The 22096-nt window shown below is 36.0% G+C and overlaps 1 protein-coding gene across 3 annotated transcripts in view; it reads right to left on the reverse strand.

The window, feature by feature from the left end:
• The window catches only part of HSD17B4 (hydroxysteroid 17-beta dehydrogenase 4), a gene marked incomplete at its 5' end in the record, with an annotated part of 90339 nt that overhangs the window by 60158 nt on the left and 8085 nt on the right, over nt 1–22096 (reverse strand). For all 3 annotated transcript variants that reach the window (XM_079702355.1, XM_079702353.1, XM_079702354.1), the window contains 7 exons: nt 1710–1801; nt 8371–8558; nt 9653–9737; nt 11204–11250; nt 11355–11376; nt 12875–12934; nt 15096–15203. In XM_079702355.1, the coding sequence (XP_079558481.1) occupies nt 1710–1801; nt 8371–8558; nt 9653–9737; nt 11204–11250; nt 11355–11376; nt 12875–12934; nt 15096–15203 (602 nt within the window). The remainder of the gene's footprint in view (nt 1–1709; nt 1802–8370; nt 8559–9652; nt 9738–11203; nt 11251–11354; nt 11377–12874; nt 12935–15095; nt 15204–22096) is intronic.

A 22096-nucleotide genomic window follows, 5' to 3' on the forward strand; every position in this document is an offset into this window, starting at 1 on the left:
TATTTGGGGAGTGAAGCAACAAGTTGCAAACTCCTCACAGGTGCTAGAAACAACAGCTCCAGTCAATCCAAAAAATCTCTATCTGCCACTCTAGATATCTATCAAAACTTGGCAAACAAAGTGTCAATTTACATTCAAGGTTTAAGTCAGGATATTACACACCTCTCTTACTGTATTTTGTACTCAATCTCACACAGCAAATGTCCCTTACTAAAAATGTCCACAATATAGTAAAATAAAAGAACAAAACTTCATCTACAGCATTATCCTAGTTATCTGTGTATGTTTGGGTGTGTGTGTAAACTGTATACCTAAAAAAAAAAGACTATTCGTGTAAAATGACATCTAATAAAAGACTGGAGAAGAATATCCACAAAAATATTAATAGGAGTTATCTCTTGATAGTGGGTGATTTTTATTTTCCTCTATATACTCCCCTATATATTTGAAGTTTTCTACAAAAAGCATATATTATTCTTGTTCACAGAATTAATAACAAATATAAATGTAAAAGACAAAGAATTTTTTAAAAATTCCTTAATGAGTTAAAAAGACAGGCAGACCAAATTTTGAGCTCCACATGTCTTGATATTATTAATTTTCTCTTTTGTAAATCTAGAGTTGTAAAGTTCTTTCCACCTCTAATTTTCCACAATTCACAATCAACGACTGTGATTAAGAAAGCAGAGGCGCCTATCTCTGCATAGACATGTGTAGACTGTTTTTCATTTACTAAACAGCTTTTTATTCAAATAAATCAGGCCAATATATATCATTCACTTCAAACCGAGCCAGGTAATTTTGCTACCAAGAAATGCCTTTGGACGTCATGTATTCCACATGCAACACGTTTATTATGATATTACCACAGAGAATCAAATAAAGGGGGGTGGTCTAAAATATAACAGTTCATGCTAGAAAAGAAAAAAGAGATCAAACTCAAATGAGGACTAAAAAATATATAAATCAGCATAGGGAGATCTAAAGGGACTTTGATTATAGAGTGAAAACTGAACCTCACTGGATGGTAGGATTATGTGTGGTTTTTATTTTTATAGCAAACATGTAAAGCTTTGCAACAGGGAAACATAGCAAAGTTTATTTTTAAAGTTAATACAAATAATAAGTTGTGTTTACTGATCTATCATACCCAGACTGAATTCCTGCTATACTGATATAATAGTTAAAATTGAGGGGTGACTGCTCTGTATGCTAAGAGTTTAAAAATATGATCTCCAGTTCTCACAACAAAACCCCAAGAAAACTAAAACTCAGGGAGGTTAATTTGTACAATATTCCAGCGAGCCAGCAATTACCAGAGCAAGAAATCAAAACCTGGCCTGGCTGACTTTAAACCATCACCTTTGTCCTTTCACTTTACTACTCAGCAACTCTAACAAAATGAGACTTTCTGTATCTGACTAAACACATCAAACCAGTCAGTCACATTTTCATTTGACAAGAATATCAGAAATGAAGAACTCGGGAAGAACAATTGACAAAGCTGCTGTTACTTTCTCAAAAAAGGACATTCGTCATACTTGTTCCTTAATTATAACATATACATAATATTAAAAAATATACAAGTGATACCAACTGATGCAGATTTTTACAAATGTGAACAATTGGAAAATACTAATTTTTGAATCATTTTTTATATTTAATTACACAAATATTGCTTTGGGAGAAAGTGCAAAGGTGCAGAATACCTCAAACAAGCCACCATTTTCCTCACAACTCTCATGGCAAAGCCAAAGGACCAGGGGTGCCACGTAATCTGGCTTCAGAGCTTCCAGAAGATCTGAAATAAATAGCCAAAAAAAAAAAAAATCTATCAACAAGAATATATACATATTCAATCAATCATTTTACTTTCTGAAAATTCTTCACTTATAAAATTATAGGTTCAGAGACTTTTTAAATAAACAAGAAAAAAATTAGATATACATAATTAATTAGTATTAACATCCAAGGCTTTTAGAAGAATCTTTTCATCCCAATGGAGACATTCAGGCTTCTAACATAGAAGGCATCAGATATACCTTTCCAAGATGGGTAACATGCTGTTTAGAAGACAAGTTAAAGCTGCCTTGGCAAAGACTGGTGAGCAAAGGCATACATAGCATAATGAACTTAGGTACCATTCATTCCCAAAACTATTTTGCTCTCCCAGAAGCTAGAAAACTACAAAACAGCCTTGACAACTGTAATGACAGTAAGATGATGTAAAATGGACCTTGCAAACATTACTGATGAGTCACAAAGTGTAAGAAATATTTTCCTGTTGCATACCTTCTGTAAGCAACTTAACAGAGCAGAAAGGTACTACACAAGGAGCATGAACACCTAGATTTTACTGCTGGCCCTGCCACGTAGGCAATTTACGGCATTGAGCACAGCACTCAACTCTCTTGGACGTGTGTCTGTATCTGTAAGATGGTAATTAAAATGCGTTACCTGCCTATTCTACTAAGTTGTTGCAAGGCTCAAATGAGACGCTGTTTGTAAATACATCTTATAATCTTTAAATATCAAATAAATGTAAATTTTAACTGTGAAGGGACAAAATATAGTTTTATATTTTAAAGTGACAAAGATGACATTTACAGTCCCTGTAAATTAAAGAACAGCTCTAAAAACCTTTCATTTAACAGTATTTGTAACCCCAAAAACTGTGAGATAATATATACTTGTTGTTTTAATCCACAAAATTTGAAGTAATTTACTACACAGCAGTAAATAACTAATACAGCTTGGGAAGTTAGTTCATAAGTATTCATCCTAAGATTATGTTTCATTTCATGTAAGAAACATGTAAGTCACATATATGACTTTCCATTTTTCAAATATATTTCAAAGGGGGAAATGAAATTGCAAATGTCTCCACACATTACTCATAACACCTGGTTCTTTAACAAATAACTCCTTTGACAGCCTGTAAGTTAATATTTCAGAGGAAAAGAGGAAAAACACTGAGGCAAAATAAATTTTCAGCTTTTTCTAAACTATAAAAAAGTAATAAATACCAAAATTTAAAATAACAGAAATTCAGAATCTGAAGGGCTTTCAAAAATGATCTGTAACAACTCTCTTCTTTCACAGAAGAGAAAGCAGGTCCAGAAAGATTAAATTTGTCTAAAGTAGATCTTATTCTCCAAACATCTTTCACTAGGGTTTGGTGGGCATAAAAAATACTACATTAAACAGTGACCTAACATCTCTAGAGGTCAAAATTAATGGAAGCTACATTCTCAAAGGAAAGCAAATTTAAAAGCTAAGGTTTTCGGAGCTTCCCTGGTGGCGCAGTGGTTGAGAGTCCGCCTGCCGATGCAGGAGACGTGGGTTCGTGACCCGGTCTGGGAAGATCCCACATGCCGCGGAGCGGCTGGGCCCGTGAGCCATGGCCGCTGAGCCTGCGCGTCCGGAACCTGTGCTCCGCAACGGGAGAGGCCACAACAGTGAGAGGCCCACGTACCGCAAAAAAAGAAAAAAAAGAAAAAAAAAAAAAAAAGCTAAGGTTTTCAATATTTTCTTGAAAACTTGCTGCTTTCCCAAGAAAGTCTACAGCCAATGGCAAAAAGTGACTTAGGTAGGAGTCTAGCACAGAAATGATAAGCATAAAATTCTAAATAGTGGTTGTCTCTTGGCATGAAACAGAGGAATAGAATAGAAAGTATAAAGTTAGATGCAAGTAATGTTCCAATTCTTGGGTTCTGCAGTGTGTTCATGACTATGCATTACATTTTGATGCTTTACTTCTTGCCAGTAACCTACACTGTTGTGCATATATATGTGTAGTATTATACTTAAATAATCCAGTTCTTTAACAAGAATTCCTTCAATAAGATATGAGAGTATAAAGAGTTTTTAAAATAAGGGACTTTTTTAAATGGCCCTGTTGACAAAAGAAGAGGAAAAAAAAATTAGATCTCAGGTACAAATAGCTATTCTACACTAAAGCAAACTGGTTAGGCACAGCTCTTAGGAAAAGCTAGCAAGTACATAATTGGTATTACAAATCTCAAGTTCTAAAATGAATGTTAGCTCAAACGTGGAAAGTAAAATGGTACTGTGAAAAAGCATTTGTATGCCATGAAGCAGCTAATTCTAAAGTAATTTCACTCATCAATTGTTTTATACTGTTTCACAGAAACTACTCTTAAAGTATTATAGATATTTTCTTTTTAGAAATATGTTAAAACCAGGAGTATCAAAAACCATACACAGTTTTCCACCAGTCAAGTATTCTATTTATTATACAACTAAATAAATAAGCATTGGCTCTCAATCATACATTTAAATTTTTAAATTTAAAACTTTATATTTCATGTTTTCAAAGAACAAAGTTAGAAGACTCACATTACCTGATTTCAAGACTTACTATAAAACTATAGTAATCAAAACATCATGGTATTGGTAAAAGGACAGGCCCATAGATCAATATAACAGAACAGACAATCCAGAAATACACCCACACATACATACATGGTCAACTGATTTTCCACAAAAGTGCAAAGGCAATCCAAATCAAGAATGAGGAATAGTCTTCAGGACAAATGAACTCACAGTTTCTTCCACAAATAATTGGCACTTTTTGAAAAAGGAGAATGAACTATCATATGTTAAATAAAACTTAAGAGATACAGTAACAAAATGACTGTGAACCTTGTTTAGTTCATTGTGGAATAAACTAACTCTAAAAAGATATTTTTTAGATAATGAGGAAGTTTTCATATAAATTTGGTATTAGACAATGTTAATGAATTATTTTATTTGGTGTGATATTGGCATTGTGGTTATAATGTCCATATCTGTTAGAGACACATTTCCAAGTATTTATTAGGTGAGATGCAACATCTAAGATTTGCTTTGAAATGTTACAGAGAAAAAGGGAGAGGGTAACAAAATAAATAAATCAATAAAACAAAATCAATTTGAAATAAGCCCAGAGCATTCTGTTCTCCTTAACAAAGGCCTATCCTCAAGGGAAGCTACCAGAGCCTTATTTGACTTAAGGGAAGAGCAATTAGACTAGTGGAACCCCTCTAGCCTTCCTGTCTCAAATAAGGGTAGAAAAAAAAAAAAGGCTAAAAAACTCTACTGAAGGTGAGAGTCCAGAGACTTTGACCTGCTAAAACCATGGGGATTTAATCATAAGATTATAGAACACTTCCCCTTGCCATAATTTACAGCCACTTCAACAGGGCTCCAGTATAACAACAGTGGATTACAACTGAGAGAGCTGCAAACACAAAGAGTACCCAGGGAAACCCAAAGACAACAGGGAACACAAAAACAATGACAAAGAGGAAAATGTAGCCTCTGACACCAACAGCTACAGCAACCAATATACGCAACCTAACTCCTAGCCAGATAAACATGAAACCTCAGAATAAAGCTCTGAATACCACACTTTCTACTACCCCAATACATCATGTTCAGTTTTCAACAAAAATTTCAAGGCATGCTAAAAGGTAAGAAAAGTAAAGGCTGAAGAGACAAAGCAAGCCTCAGAACCAGCTTGAAATATAGCAGAGATTCTGGAATTATCAAACTAGGAATTTAAAATAACTGTGATTAACATGCTAAGGACTCTAATGGAGAAAAGTGGACAACTTACAAGAACAGATGACTACTGTAAGCAGACAGAAGTAAATGCTAAAAAAATCAAAAGGAAATGATCAAAAACAAAAACAGGGCTTCCCTGGTGGCGCGGTGGTTGGGAGTCCGCCTGCCGATGCAGGGGACACGGGTTCGTGCCCCAGTCCGGGAAGATCCCACGTGCCACGGAGTGGCTAGGCCCGTGAGCCATGGCCGCTGGGCCTGCGCATCCGGAGCCTGTGCTCCACAGCGGGAGAGGCCGTGACAGTGAGAGGCCCGTGTACCGCAAAAAAAAAACAACAAAAAAAGCCAATATAACATTTTGAAATGAAAAAAGAAAAATCAGTAAGCTTGATTTGAATACATGTCAATAGAAACTTCCCAAACTGAAATGAAATGCAAAGAGAAAAAAGGACAAAAAAATAAAAGGGAATAGAATATCCAAGAACTGTGGTATAATTACAAAAGATATATTGGGACTTCCCTGGTGGCACAGTGGTTAAGACTCCACGCTCCCAATGCAGGGGGCCTGGGTTCAATCCCTGGCCAGGGAACTAGATCTCGCAACTAAGACTCTGCATGCCACAACTAAGAGTTTGCATGCCACAACTAAGGAGTCCACGTGCTGCAACTAAGGAGCCCGCAAGTTGCAACTAAAGGAGCCCACCTGCTGCAACTAAGACCTGGCCCAACCAAATAAATTAATCGATTAGTTAATTAAAATAAAAAGATAGAACAGGCACATAATGGTAATACCAGAAGTAGAAGAAAAAAAGAAAACAATAGAAGAAATATTTTAAGTAGTGATGGCTGAGAATTTTCCAAAGTTAATCACAGATACCAACCACAGATCCAGGAAGCTCAGAAGACATCAAGTAGAATATTGCCAAAAATCTACACCTATTATTATGCATACTATATTCAAACTGCAGAAAAAACAAGGAGAAAATCTTGGAGGAACACAGAGGGAAAAAATACCTTATGCATAAAGAAACAAGGAAAGAATTATGTCAGACTCTCCTTCAGAAACCATGTAAGCAAAAGAAGAGTGGAGTGAAAGATTTCAGGTGCTGAAAGAAAAATATTACCAACCCAGAATTCTGTACCCAGTGAAATTATCCTTCAGAAGTGAAGGAGACTACAGAGAATAAAAAACAAGCTAAAGACTGGGAAAAAATATTTGCAAAACACATATCTGATAAAGAACTTGTTTCCAAAATATTCATGGAACCCTTAAAACTCAACAACAAGAAAACAAAGAACCCCCCTCCCCCCAAAAAAGAAAAAGAACCCAACTTAAAAATGAGCAAAAAATAAGAACAGAAACATCAAGGAAGATAAATAAATGGCAAATAAGCACAGGAAAAAAATGCACAACATCTTAAGTCATTAGGGAACTGCAAATTAAAACAATGAAATACCCTATACACCTATTAAAAGAGCTAAAATGCAAAAGACTAACAATAATAAATGCTGGCAAAGATGCGGAGCAACAAGAACTCTCACTCACTGCTAGTGGGAATGAAAAACGATACAGCCATTTTGGAAGACAGTTTGGAAATTTTTACAAAGCTAAAGATAGTCTTACCATACAATCCAGCAATTATCCTCTTTAATATTTACCCAAATGAGTTGAAAACTTACTTCCACACAAAAACCTGCACATGAATGTTTATAGCAGCTTCACTCACAATGGTCAAAAACTGGAAACAATCAAAATGTTCCACGATAAGTGAATGAAAAAACAAATTGTGGCACCTACATACCATGTAATATTATGTAGTGATAAAAAGAAATGAGCTTCAATCCTCCCAGACATTTGGGAAAAAGAGGAGAGGATGAAGAGATGGAACACAGGGGATTTTTAGAGTGAAACCATTCTGTATGATCTATAATCGTGGGTACATAACATCATGCATTTGTGAAAACGCATATAATCATACAACCTAAAGAGTGAGCCCTGAAGTAAACTATTAACTATAGTTAATAATAATCAATCATGGACTTCTCTGGTGGTCCAGTGGTAAAGAATCTGCCTTCCAATGCTGGGATGCAGGTTCGATCCCTGGTCAGGGAACTACGATCCCACATGCCGCGGGACAACTAAGCCCGGGTGCCACAACTACTGAGCTCACATGCCTCAACAAGAGAGACAGTGTGCCACAAAATATAGAGCCCATGCACCCTGGAGTCCATGCACCGCAACTAGAGAGAGAAAACCCACATGCCACAACTTGAGAAAAGCCCACACACCACAACAAAAGATCCCACATGCCTCAATGACCCGATGAAGCCAAATAAATAAATAAATAAATAAATGAAAATTGATCAATGCTGGTTCATCAATTGTAATAAATGTAGCACACTGATGTAAAACTGTGTGGGAGGAGGAGTATATGGGCACTCTCTTTACTACCTGCTCAATTCTTCTATAAACCTAAAACTGCCCTAAAAAACATAATCTATTAATTGTTTTAAATAATTACTATTATAAAACAGTAGGAATGCTATTACCTCATTCTGTAAAGAAAAAAATGTATGTATGTCTACCTACACAAAGAGAAAGTTTATCTCAGTGTGGTAGAATTATGGGTCATATTTTGTTTGTCTGTGCTGTCCTAAATTTTCTATTATGAACATAAACTACACATAATGCTTTTTTAAATTGTAAGGAAATTTTTTTAGCTACTCAAAAAATTAAATACTTTTACAAAGCTCACACCACACAGGTATGTGAGGAACAGCATTAAAAAAATCTAAACTACTTACCATCAGGCAAAATGTTCTGGGTCAACCGTGATCCAGCAGTAGGGGCGATAGTGTTACAATGAATGTTGCTTTTCTCGCCTTCAACTGCAAGACAATTTGAAAGGCCCAGAAGACCCAGCTTTGCAGCACAATAATTTGCCTGGCCAAAGTTGCCATATATTCCTGAAGCTGATGAAGTCATGATGATCCTAAAAGGAAAATCAATCTCTCAACATCATCTTTTCTGTATTTTGATAATGTTGCAACTCTAAGCATTTTTTTCTTTTTCATTACTATTATCAAAAGTTGTCAAAAGCAACTCTGTATACTGCCATTAGGTTCTTAAAAGTCATGATTCATATATCTAAATTAATATAAATAATAAAAGTAATCTCTCAAAATTCAACTGTGAGATTTTACTGTTTTACAAAGAATCCCTGGTCAGTATCAAATGAATTCAAGTGTAAGAATGTATATTCATTATCTACTGAAAACAATAAGTATTTATAAACATAAAATAAACTGCCAATTTACAAGTTAAAATTTTAGTAAGAAATATTAGATCATGAAGTTCTAATTCTTTAGTCCTCATCACTTAGCTCCTTTCCCTTTCTGGATAATATTAAATGCCTCATATTAAAACAATACCATCTCATAATCTGACCTCATCTCACTTACTCTACTTAGTAGAACAAGTAAATCCTATCATTTACTTTCAGAAACTGCTAGTATCAGGATATACTAGAACTCTCCAATAAGAACAGATATCTCATGCAATTTTCTTCTAGTAGATGTGTGTGAACCCTAAGTTAACAGAAATAACTTTTACGTTAGAGCGCATGGGGCCACTTACTAGGTCTGCCACGTCTGAGTCACACAGACGCAACTATAAGAGTCTTACCGTTCCTAGTTTACAAAGACTAACTCATGTCTGACCAGTGCCAGCCAGTAGAAAATATCCACTCATCTCTCCCCAGTTGGTCACTGGACACAAAAAATGATATTTTGGTTAGAGAATAAAGTACTGCTGAATCCTCAATGTTTGTACTGCTAAAATATCAGAGAATAGCAGGAGAATCATTAATAACGAAAAGTAGGAGGTGAAAAGAAATACTAAGTTGTCCAGCTCGTTAATCTATGACTGACACCAATGTAACAGGGAGGCATCTGCCAAAACTACATTTAAAAGGCCTGTGCATATCTGAAGGTGTATTTTTCAACGTCAAAGCAATTCTTTTCCTCTGTACATAAGTACCCACACACGGCATCTCCAGTCCCCCGTGACAGCCACATATAACTCTACCTTCCAAATTTCTGTTTCTTCATGTGATCCCACGCTGCCCGGGTCACCAGGAATGAGCCCCGCAAATGAACTCTCTGGATGATATCTAAAACAAGAAATTTTTATCATGAATATTGTCAAATTTAGACAGACCTATCTCAGAATCAACATAAACAATGACTTACTTATACAAAGATGTTCATTTCATACCTAGCATTCAAAATCAACTACTGTCACATTGCACTCTGAGTAATCATTTTTGCTTTAGTTCCAGTTACATAACCAATCAATAATTCATACCCATTTTGCCTATAATTTATGATTAGATTATCTAATATATCTAACTTTATCATAAATACAATGCCACCTAAATACGATGCCTATGCACATCTAAGTACAATGCCATCTTTAATTTTTGCCTATTTTATATAAAAATTCATTAATACAAATAACCAAGAATTTTACATATATAATTGGGACTCAACACAAACATTAGTTAAAGCATAATCAAAAACCACTCAGTTCTTCATCAAGAAATGTTTATAAAATGTTCAGTATATCCCTAAATCCCTATTTTTAACAGGATTTGCAAATGAGTTAGAGAGAGCTGGGGGTCGGGGTATGGAGGTGTAGGAAAGAGGGGGAGGGAAAGAGGGAAAAAGAGAGACAGAGAAGCCTGCTTTCTGAAATGTCAATCTAATGAACAGACAACTTGGAGGATGACTCAGATAAACAAACAACTCTACATTTAATCTTACTCTGATGAAACCAGAAGAGGACACACTCCAGCCCCATGAGAGCTCAAAGCAAAGCACTGGCTTAAGTCCCCTCTGCCAATCAATTCTATCTTTCTCAGCTCCTTTTTTTCTCCAGCTATTACAAGGGAATGGGAAACTAAAAGCCTGTCTTTGCTTACTTCTAAGTCAGAAAGTTATCTTGCTTCTTCCAAAAGAACTTCTGGCAATATTTCCCAGAAACACACTCTATAAACAATGATGTAATTCATCTCAGTTACCATGCCTGCCACCATCTCAGCCACCAATGCTTGTTTTAGTTCTGATAGCCAGTGAAAGTAAGAGCAAAAAAGAGCAAACAGGATAAAAAAATTTTATAACTGTGATTGTTCATCATCTAAACTCAATCTTTCCAACATGACATTCCTAATGGAAATTTTTCCTACTTATTAGAAGTTTCAAAATTATATCTAGGTTTTTCCCACCCAGTTCTCCGATCTCCATCATTTTTAGTGCCTCAGACTCTCTTCCATAGCCTGCTCTTGCTCTTGAAATAAGAATCATACAGCCAGACAAGCATGCAAAAGGCTGTTAGAAACAACTAATACTGCAAGAAAATGCTGACAACCTCTCAAAGAGAAAAAGGGAAACGAACGTTAAGTCACAAAAGCCTTTTCTTCCAACTGTTCATTTTCAGTTGTAAAGCTTATCATCACTTACATTAGCAGAGGCAAAAATAGGTAGAAGCAAGTTTTTCCTTAAGTGTATAAATGTATCAAATATTAGAAGGCTAAATGGATAAGTATGTTCCAGAGAACATATATTTAAAATAACTTACCCCAGTCTTCATCACTTATTCTACCAAAGGAACGGTCCCTCAAAATTCTAAAAAATTGATATTATATATGTTGAGAAGAGAAAGTCAAGACTTAAAAAAAAAAAGTTTGCATGTACATTGCTTTATTGGAAATTTAAAAAGAAATACTCACCCAGCATTGTTGATCACAACATCTACAATATAAAAATATTCAAGTCACAAATATAAAAGCAAGCATATTAATTTGCCTTTGCTTACAACTCACATTTCTTTCAAAAGTGTTCCCTGCCTCCCCCCTGCCCATGGAAAAGTAGATATAATAGGTAACAAGTGCCAGCAGAACAAAATTTTATACCTATAGCAAAAAAAAATCTGATTCACAAAAGCACAATAAGTACATTATATCAGTGCTTTCCTCTCAAGTCTACATACCTAAATGTTTCCACCTCTACCTTCTGCCAAAATTCTGTGAGCTTATTTACAGGATTAGCAGTCACACAACTCTTAGGTTCTTAGAACTCAGTGGTAATCGTAAGGCATCCCTCAATTAACTTCAAAATTCACTGGGAAAGTTAAAAGTTTAAAAGATTTTTCCTTGCCACTCAAAAGTCAAAAGCCCAGAAAGGAAACCATTAGAGTTAGAAACTGATGGCCTATCTTAATACATAATTGCATTCTCACTATAAAAAAAAGGGGATTGTTTCTTAAGGTTCAACCACCATCTTGTGGCTATTTTCACCTTATGACTTCAAAACTTTGTGGTCTCTATCCCTGTGTCAGACACTATGTGAACACATCTCTCATAAGCTCAACCAAATATAGCTAGAAACATATATACGCTAGATCAATAAAAGGGGGGGGGACATATTCAAGCTACAAAAATTAACGTTTTTCAGATTAAAAACATGTTGGGCTTATCTGCAGTAGTTTACCCCTAGTAATTCAATAACCTTTTACTAACAATGTATGGGACTAAGTCAGGAAAATTAAACAATATATTTGAAATGCTTGAAATGCTTCTTAAAAATGAAGATTTTTATTTTATATAATTCACCTTAATTAATTTGCACGATACTGAATCATTTTAATCTGAATCATTACAATTATCTAAAATATTCCACTGGGTCCTCTATTGCCAAAATACTGATTTATTTTTTATTTTCTAAATACATTTGGGGTATGATTAAATTATTATAAAAAGGAAACTTAGAAAATACTTACAAGTTTTTTTAAAGGTTCTTAAAGTACAAAAAAATATAAAACAAACTCAACACATACATGTATAAAAACTGTCACCTCAAGCCCTTTGTGGAATAAGACTAGGGTATGTAAAAAAAAAATTTGGGGCTTCCCTGGTGGCGCAGTGGTTGAGAGTCTGCCTGCTGATGCAGGGGACACGGGTTCGTGCCCCGGTCTGGGAAGATCCCACATGCCGTGGAGCGGCTGGGCCCGTGAGCCATGGCCACTGAGCCTGCGCGTCCGGAGCCTGTGCTCCGCAACGGGAGAGGCCACAACAGTGAGAGGCCCGCGTAACGCAAAAAAAAAAAAAAAAAAAAAAAATTTAAATTTAAAACAAATCTAAAAATTTGATTACCAAAAAAGAGTTTTTAATAAACAAAAGGGAAATAAAAAATATTTCATTAGAAAGGTAGAAGCTGCTCTGTTAGTACCATAAATGCAAAGAAACATTACCTATTCTTCCAAAAGCATCCAGTGCTGTCTTCACAACCTTTTCTCCTGCTTCCACTGAATCTGAGGGAAAAGGAAATTAGGATAAAACTTCAGTAGTATCCCTTACAAATGACTTCTAAATTCTGTGGCTCAGAGCACATGACAGATACTATTCATTCAACAGAACCTGTTTCCAAGGAAAATACATTCATATTGCAGGCATGTAACAAACTAAAATATGATACATGTGACAAAAGAAATTTAGTCCCTAAGACAATCCTTTAACCTACAAAAAAGAAAAAGAGAGGGGGTAAATGAGAAGTATTTGACAAATAATATACAAGATACCACGGTCCAATAGAACTTGCTGTGAAGATGGAAATGCTCAATTTCTGCACTAATACGGTAACCACGAACCACATGTGGCTACTGAAGTGTGGCCTGAAATGTGGCTAGTACGACAAATGGAATATTCTATTTTATTTCATTTCTATTGAATTTTAAATAGCCACATAAGCACTTCCCCTTAAGGATGCAAATGAGACTTTGAGAGGGAGGGAAGGAGGAGCGTGTTTAATTTGAAAAAGCATGTTCAATTCTGTATCACTACATTTGGAAAACAAACCTACTGTTTTTGTAATACTAACTACAAAAAGTAAAGCTCAATGAAATATTATGGATTTGTTATTTTCTGCTAATCAGCCCAGGAGAAGGGCTCATATCCCCAGAGCTGTGTGTCAAATGGTCAGCTGTCAACTCAACATCACCATTGCCTCTTTCTACTTCCTCTGCAATCACTGGGGGAGCCAGGTCCCTTCCCTGGGATCCATAAAGTCCTGAGTTAGATCTGCCAAAAAGAGATACTCGCTTAAAGGGAGGAAACATAGGAGGAGACTGTAAATGCAGGCAATCTTGTGAGCAGGCTGCAGATGTGAGACTGACAGCACATCTAGGTGAGCTCTTGAAAACCACCTGCCACAGGCTGAGATGGTCATCAACAGTTTCCCTGACATGCACCTGCCCAGACCTTCCAATGGTAAGTCTCTAATTCGTTGTATAAAACCCTTCACACTTGGAAAACCGAGAGGGGCTTCTGTTTTCTTGACTGAATCCTGATTGATACAGGTTGAATATCAAAACTGAGGGGCAGGGAAGAGAATCCGAAATCTTTATCTTTACAAAATAGGTTTTAAAACCCCAGAAATTTTTTTTTAAGTTGAAAACATTTTTCTAGACTCTCAATGTGGAAATAAGATACTAAAATGTCTGTCTCATTATTCCCTTGAACCCTCAAAACAAATCATATCCTATTTCTTTTCCTCTAAAATTTCAGAATAAAGTCACAAGCAATCTAATTTTCTCCCTGGCCCATAAAAACAATCTAATTTGCAGAAAAGTCAGTAAGCACTAGCTTTTTAAAGTAAATCTACTCAAGAAGATTCCTTACAAATACTATTAGAATCAATACATCAAACATAAAGGTTGTATTTGCTGTCGTTATTTTTTCTTTATTTTTAATGCCTTTGACTCCTACATTTTCATAAAGATAAGAAAGTTACGTACAGCAATGGTTACCTGTGCAGAATGGAATATGAAGGCTGGGTACAGAAGGGGGGCACTTCACTTCTTACACTATATTACTTTAAGAAATTTTTTTTAAAAGCAATTTTAAAAAGAAGAACTCTGAAGAAATACATAAGACCTTTTAGCTAAGACAGGTCTTTTAAGAAAAGAGCATATTCATATTCACATCTATAGTAATGTACTGATTATATCATGTGCTCATTATTAAAAATATTAAATAAACAACTGAATAAAAGTTAGACTCATAGGGCCTCCCTGGTGGCGCAGTGGTTGAGAGTCCGCCTGCCGATGCAGGGGATACGGGTTCGTGCCCCGGTCTGGGAGGATCCCATATGCCGCGGAGCGGCTGGGCCCGTGAGCCATGGCTGCTGAGCCTGCGCATCCGGAGCCTGTGCTCCGCAACGGGAGAGGCCACAACAGTGAGAGGCCCGCGTACCACAAAAAAAAAAAAAAAAAAAAAAAAAGTTAGACTCATAAAATAATCTACATCAAAAGTTTAAAAAAATACGTCACGAAACATCTTTGGCAGACTTAGATAAAATCTAATTTCATAATTATACTGGAATGCCAAGATATTTGCTCAATAATTATTAACATGAGAAACAGCATTAGTTGAGGAAATATAAAAGAAGCAGTATAGTTCTCTCAAATACTGTACCATAGTTGGCCACTGCTTTTCCGCCTTTCCTTCTTATTTCTTCAACAACCTTATCAGCAGCTAAGGAGCCTTTACCAACTCCCATGGAGTCCCCTCCTAGATCATTCACTGCAACACAAAAATAAACAAATAAGAATTCAGTTCTAGACCTTAAAAATATGAGTTGGAAATGAAATTATATTATTAGTGTATTTCTTCAGTCTTCTTCCTAATTCCCTATTACCATATTCCCATCTTACTGAACACACCATGAGATACGTACTTTCAAAACATGCCTCTTTGTTTTTAAATACAGATATGAAGCAGCAAAAATATTTAAACACAGGTTCATGTCATGAAATTTTTAACTGTGCAATACTTCTCCTTTTTTGGAAAGAAAAAGACCATGATTCAAACCACTTTCAGCAAAAAGAAAGAAAAGAAAAAAACCTAAAGATCACTTTTAAGATTAAATACACAGGAAAACAGTATGGACATTCTTCAAAAAATTAAAAATAGAACTGCCACACGATCCAGCAATCCCACTTCCAGGTATTTATTCAAAAGAATTGAAATCAGGAACCAAAGAGACAACAGCACTCCAAATGTTCAATGCAGCACTATTCAAGATGTAGAAATAATCTAAATATCAACTGACAGATAAAAATGGATAAAGAAAATGTGGTACATAAATACAATGTACTATTATTCAGCCTTTAAAAAAAGAAGGAAATTTTGCAATATGTAACAACATGGATGAGCCTTGCAGATAATATGGTAACCCAGTCACAGAAGGCCAAATGCTGCATGATTCCACTTAACATCAAAGTACCTAAAATAGTCAAACTCATAGAATCAGAGAGTAGAATGGTGGTTGCAGAGATTAGGGGGAGGAGAAAATGGGGAGTTGCTAATCAGTGGGCATAAAGTTTCAATAATGCAAGATGAATAAGTTCTAGAGATCTTATCTGCCATACAACATAGTGCCTGTAGTTCATAATACTGTATTGTACACTTAAAAATTTGTTAAATGTTCATATTAAATGTTACCATAATTTTTTAAAAAAAGAAACAAAGAAAGGTTAAATACACAATGTGAAATATCTGCTCCATGTCAAGAAAGACTTTGTTTACAGGAATGGTGATAAAGAACAAGCACAGTATTAAACTCTTGGAGAAGCACACGTGAATTTTTATAAAACACAGTGTGTCATGGTCTACCAAAAAAATAAAAACAATTTATTGAAAGAGGTCAAAAATGACATACACAACTAATATGTGTTCAGTCACTAATTTATACCATATATGTAGTTTATATGTTTAACAACTGACCACACTTACCACATAACATCTCCCTATATCCAATTATATGGATACAAACATTAATTGCACATTTACTATTTGAAAGGAAATCTATAGAAATCTACAGATGTATAAGAATGGTTCCTATCCTCAGAGTTTATAATCTACTGAAAGTTAAGTATGTGGTAACTACACTAATGCACTAATTGCATCATAAAGTTTATAAAAGCCAACATAACTAAATAATATGATAACAAAGGTAATTTATACAATAATTTAATTATTTACAAAATAACATGCAAAAACAAATGAAAAGATATATAGATCAATGCCAAATAACTTGGAAAAAACAGAATTTAAAACAAATACCTGGGACAAAGAATTAATTTGCATTGCAAAGTGATCATTTTTGTAGGGTTATTGCACATACTGTGTGGAATATAACAATTTAAAAATTACTAATTAATAAATGGCATAGAGGTATATACTAAAATTTAAAGTCTCTTAATATTACCAAATTGATAATTACCATAACTGGGGAAAAAAGAAAGCCCACAAGATTTTTTTTTCTTTTCAAGAATGGTTCTCTTTTGGGGGGGCTGGGGTGAGGGCTGCAAGTGGGGTTGGGTGGTAAAGGGAGATACAGGGATGATACCAAGCAAAGCTAGCTTAATGTGCATTTACGCTTAAAGGAAATGAGTTTTTCAAAATGTGGACTGGGATATATTTTTTCTAACAATATAGTCTTTTTTTTTTTTTTTTTTTTGCAGTACGCGGGCCTCTCACTGTTGTGGCCTCTCCCGTTGTGGAGCACAGGCTCCAGACGCGCAGGCTCAGCGGCCATGGCTCACGGGCCCAGCCGCTCCACGGCATGTGGGATCTTCCCGGATCGGGGCACGAACCCGTGTTCCCTGCATCGGCAGGCAGACTCTCAACCAATACGCCACCAGGGAAGCCCTCTAACAATATAGTCTTAACAGTCTTACTGTAAATAAAAAATGCCGCAAAGACACAAAATAATGGGGAAAAGGCTTACGTTATCCCTCAGAGATTTAAAAAAAAAAGTGTTAAGATTCTCAAGACTAAATTCCTATTAATTATTCATTTCTGTACAATTACTAAAATGACAGGAAACAGTTTTTAAAAATCAAGATTTTAAAACATGCTGCTAACAGTCTTTTAAGACCCTTTTTAACTAAGCAAGGGAAAGTTCAAGAGCAAACTGGCAAAGGCCATTCTTAAGAAAGACTTGTTCAATTGTGAAATGAAACACTACCCCCAAGTGGAAACTGTTCAAAGTGCAGCCAAGTGCAATCAAAGGTAAGAACTGAAGACTGGATAAATAATTATTGAGATCAATGATGTGCAATGAAGCAGTTTCAGAATAGATTTATTCAAGACAAGTCTCTACCTTAGAGAGTACAAACTTAACACTGACCCCACTCAGTTATCCCGCTATCACCAGAGCTAAATCACAGGGATTACAGGCTTAACTAGAAAAGCACTGGTTACACACTGAAGGGCTTGGACAGCAACAATGTTAACAGACTGTATACAAAGAGAAATGTATCCACACTATGTGACACTGTTCCGCTTAAATATATGACTAAAATTCTAATCACGGTAATATTTTAAAATACCATTACCGCCTTATACTGGTATATATATACTTTGCATTTTCAAAGACCCATCTATGTACATTGCTGCATTTGATCTCCATACAGCTTTTTAGGAGTTTGGCAGGAACAGTTGTTCCTATTTTCACAGAAGAGGAAAGTTTAGGAAAGGTTATGTAACTTGTTCCAGGCTCCAAAACTTGTCCAGGCTCCAAGGCTGCATGAAATGGCAAAATTCAGACTAGAACCTGGACCTACCACAATACCACTCTGCTCCTCTAATGCTGTACACAAGTTTCTTTTATCCTAATTATTTCCACTAAAAATAAAAAAATCACATGTGCTTGGGGAGAATATAGAAGGAACAGTAAATCAGCCACCCCAGTCAAACAAATAGCTTTAAAATAGGGAGTAAAAATGGTTAAGATTATGATAGTTAAGGACAGAGTCTTCTCAGCTAAAACCATCAAAATATCCCCAAAAGTGATATATTTGTAAATCCTCCATATAAAATCCAGTTTACAGCTCTGAAGAGTTTCGGGTTTTTTTAAGATGTAAAATCTTTTTTCTATTTCTGTCATTTTAAATAAATCAATGACTTGGATAGTCTATTAAAGAATACATAAGGTTTTTTACTAAAAATCCTCCCCAAGATTTTACTAAATACCTGCAATATGCTAACCACTAGAGCAGGGATATAAGAACCCAGAGAATTCTAAAACACACTTGGAGCCTGCAAAAGGTAATAGGTAAATGGATACCTAAATACAAAGTACCAAGTTATCAGCTATCGAAGCCTGAAAACAGAACCATGTTTGTGACAATGCCTGTTTCCCCATATCCTCCCAACACTGGACATCATTCTTTTCAGTATAACAATTAAATGATTACAAGTTGTAGTTCATTATTTTAATTTACATTTCTTTGAGCACTAGTAAGGTAACATTATTTTCATGGGCTTATTGGTCATTTATACTTCTTATTGTTTTGCCTGCTTAAATCACATTTCATTTGGGGTGCTTTTCTTTCTTACAGATGTGTATGTGTCCCTTACTTATAAAAGATTTTAATTCTTTATCATATGTGTTGCAAATCATAAGTTCCTTTATTGAAATGTTGAAAGAGAAACAGAGGTAACATTGGAGCATTAATATTATTTGATGAGCATTACATACATTGTTTTTCAGTGTTTTGTTACATAAACCAGATTGAGAAATCTGGATTTGTCTTTAGTAATCCTATTTGTGTACAGGACTTTGCTCTCAGAAGTTGGTTTTCTTGTTCTTTCTTGCTATCCTTCAGCCCTGACTATTGGCTCCAAAGACTAGAGCAAGAAACATGCTTTGGGTCTCCTGATATCAGGGCTGCTAAACCAGCTGAGGGAATATATGTCACTTTTAGTTTGACAGAAAAAAAAAAATGCAAATCAAACTGATTATCATCTTCCTCAAACTGTCCCACCTTCTCAACATCACTTTGCTGGGTGAGTTATTTCCCAGGTACTCTTTCCTTTCTCCCATTTCTGAACAGCACATGTCACTAGCCTTCAAGGCTTGACATCAACTTCATTATGATTCTTCAAATGTTCACTCTGTTCCCACTCTGTATCCAGCACTGTGCTAGGTGCTTTGAGCTCGCAAGGTAGACAGTTTGTACACTGAGGAGTTTCCAGTTCTTTCGAGGAATCGTTTACTGCCATTTCTTTCCTATTCTATAATTTCATGCCCAGATTACTACAGTTGCCTTCCCGGTGGTCTTCTGCCTCCAATCTTAATCGTTCCAGGCAATCAGCAGACTGTTGCTGGGTAATGGCCCAAAGGCAGCCTTTATACTACGTCATCCCCTTGCTCAAAATCTGCAGTGGAACCCTATTATTCACTGCCTAACTTTCAAGATCCCTTAAAGTCTGCCCTCACTTTACTGCTTCACTTTACTATAAGTAGTTCGTCCTTTTTGCTGTAGCTCAGTGCGGGAAATTGCTTATTTGGCAGTTTCTAACTTGCCACTTAATTATCAAGAGTAATAATGTTATAATGCTTTGTATTTGAAGAGTGTTTTATAACTGTGCTTACACATATTCGTGTTCATATGTTTATTCAATCCAAGGGTTTGACACCAGCTGAGTCATATCCACTACCAATGACATATCTATAAATGACTCATTTCCAAAGTAAAATGGTGCTTCCAAATCTACAAAATCAAAATAACTTTCATATGTATTGATTCTGTGAGTGACATCCTTTACAATGAGTAATCTGAGAAGCATATAAAAAGATGACATGGACAATATTATACTACAAGTGTACTTATTTTTTGGAGAGGTTATTTACTTTTTTTTTTTTTTAATGCTTTCAAGAAATTCAAACCCTGCAGATTCAAAAAGTCTTTTTAATCCTTGTCTTACCCCAGAGGTAACTGCTATTAACCATCTCTTGGATGTTCTTCCAGACATTTCTGTTTTCTATGCTTGATGCCTTTCCTCCTATTTTGATAAAGTTTCCGATAGCAAACAATAGCATTAAGAATCATTTCATTGATTTTAGAGCTGTGGGCCCAATGGGGATTTCTTCCTCTATTCTGTTCATGTCCTGACTGCTACCAAAAAGTATTTAAGGTGTCTTAAATGTGCAAGGGCTATTAAAAAATGGAAAAATTAAGAAAACGTTACATCAGAGAAAGAGAAGCCTACTCAAAGCATATGCTAATGGTAGTTACTCTATTTGGGGACAGTGTCAGGTTTACCCTTAAGCTTCTTGACAGCCAAAGAAAAGGCGGAAAACACAGAGCTGCCATACTATTTTCACTGTTTGGTAGAAAGACACAATCACCCTAGTTCATCAGATGCTTTTCCAGAATGGCCATAAATGTATCTAAATATTTGAAGGCCTCCAAAATGTTGTGATAGTTTAGAAAGCAACGTCTTAAATTAGGTCCCTTTAATTTAAGGGACTTAATCTGTCTCAACAACAAGAAGGCATCAAAGGTCTCCTTAAAGGGAGAAGAAACTGAAAATGAGAGACTGAGTCCCCTCCAGAGTTCAGTCCTGGGACCCCATCTCCTGTTTATCTGCACTCACCACCCGGGTAATCTAATCCAGTCTCCCGGCTTTGAATACCACCTAGAAACTGAAAATAGATCTATATAGCTTCAACCTGTCCCCCCAACTACAGAGGCCTATGTCCCACTGCCTACCTACTATCCCCATCTGAAAGTCTACTGGCAATGTCCCCTCTCTGAGAATCCGGCCCTCCTCCAGTCTTTCCTATCTCGGTAAACCACCACTTTATCCTTCTCTTTCCCTTTCAACCCACATCAGCAAATAAGCAAACCCTGCCATACCTACCTTCAAAATATTTCCAGAATTTAACTTCTTTGCACCACCTCTATCCCTACCACCTGTCTGAATCACCCCCATCTCTTATGTAGATTACTGAGATAACTTGACAGATGTTTCCACTTCTTTTTTTTAATGAAAAATTACAAGTGTGGACAAGAAGAGTTAATAGAATAAACCCCAATATGCCCAACATACTTCTCCACTTCCACTCTTGCTCCCCAGAACCTATTCCTCACACAGCACTCAGAATGAGCCATTTAAACCTTAAATGAGGTCATGTTGCTCCTCCACACTCTCCAATGGCTTCCCATCTCAATCAGGGTAAAAGCCAGTCCTCACTCTGAACTAAATGGTCCTACATGACCTGACCTCCTGTGATCTCTCATCTCTCACTTTGTTCCCCTAGATGACTTCACTCCAGCCTGGGATGCCCCCTAAGCTCACTTTGACATAATCTTGAGCACAGTGCCCAGCACACGGTAGGCAGTCACTATTATTGGCTTTTTACTCCCTTTACAAAAGGTTTTAATTCTTGATGTCATTTAATCCCCATCATAATCCTAGAAGTTATTAGGTAAGGTGGTTACTAATATTCAGAGAGGTCATGTAATTAGACAGCAGAAACAGGACTTATAGCCTGACGTAACTTCAAAGACAATTCACTTTCCCCACTGCAGTTCACCTTCTGGCTGTCAGGATCACACAGCGGTTAAAAACACAGGCTCTGGCATCAGACCACAGGAACTTGTAACTCATCTTTACCAGTT

The sequence above is a fragment of the Hyperoodon ampullatus genome (assembly GCF_949752795.1).
Source record: "Hyperoodon ampullatus genome assembly, chromosome: 4".
NCBI lineage: Eukaryota > Metazoa > Chordata > Mammalia > Artiodactyla > Ziphiidae > Hyperoodon > Hyperoodon ampullatus.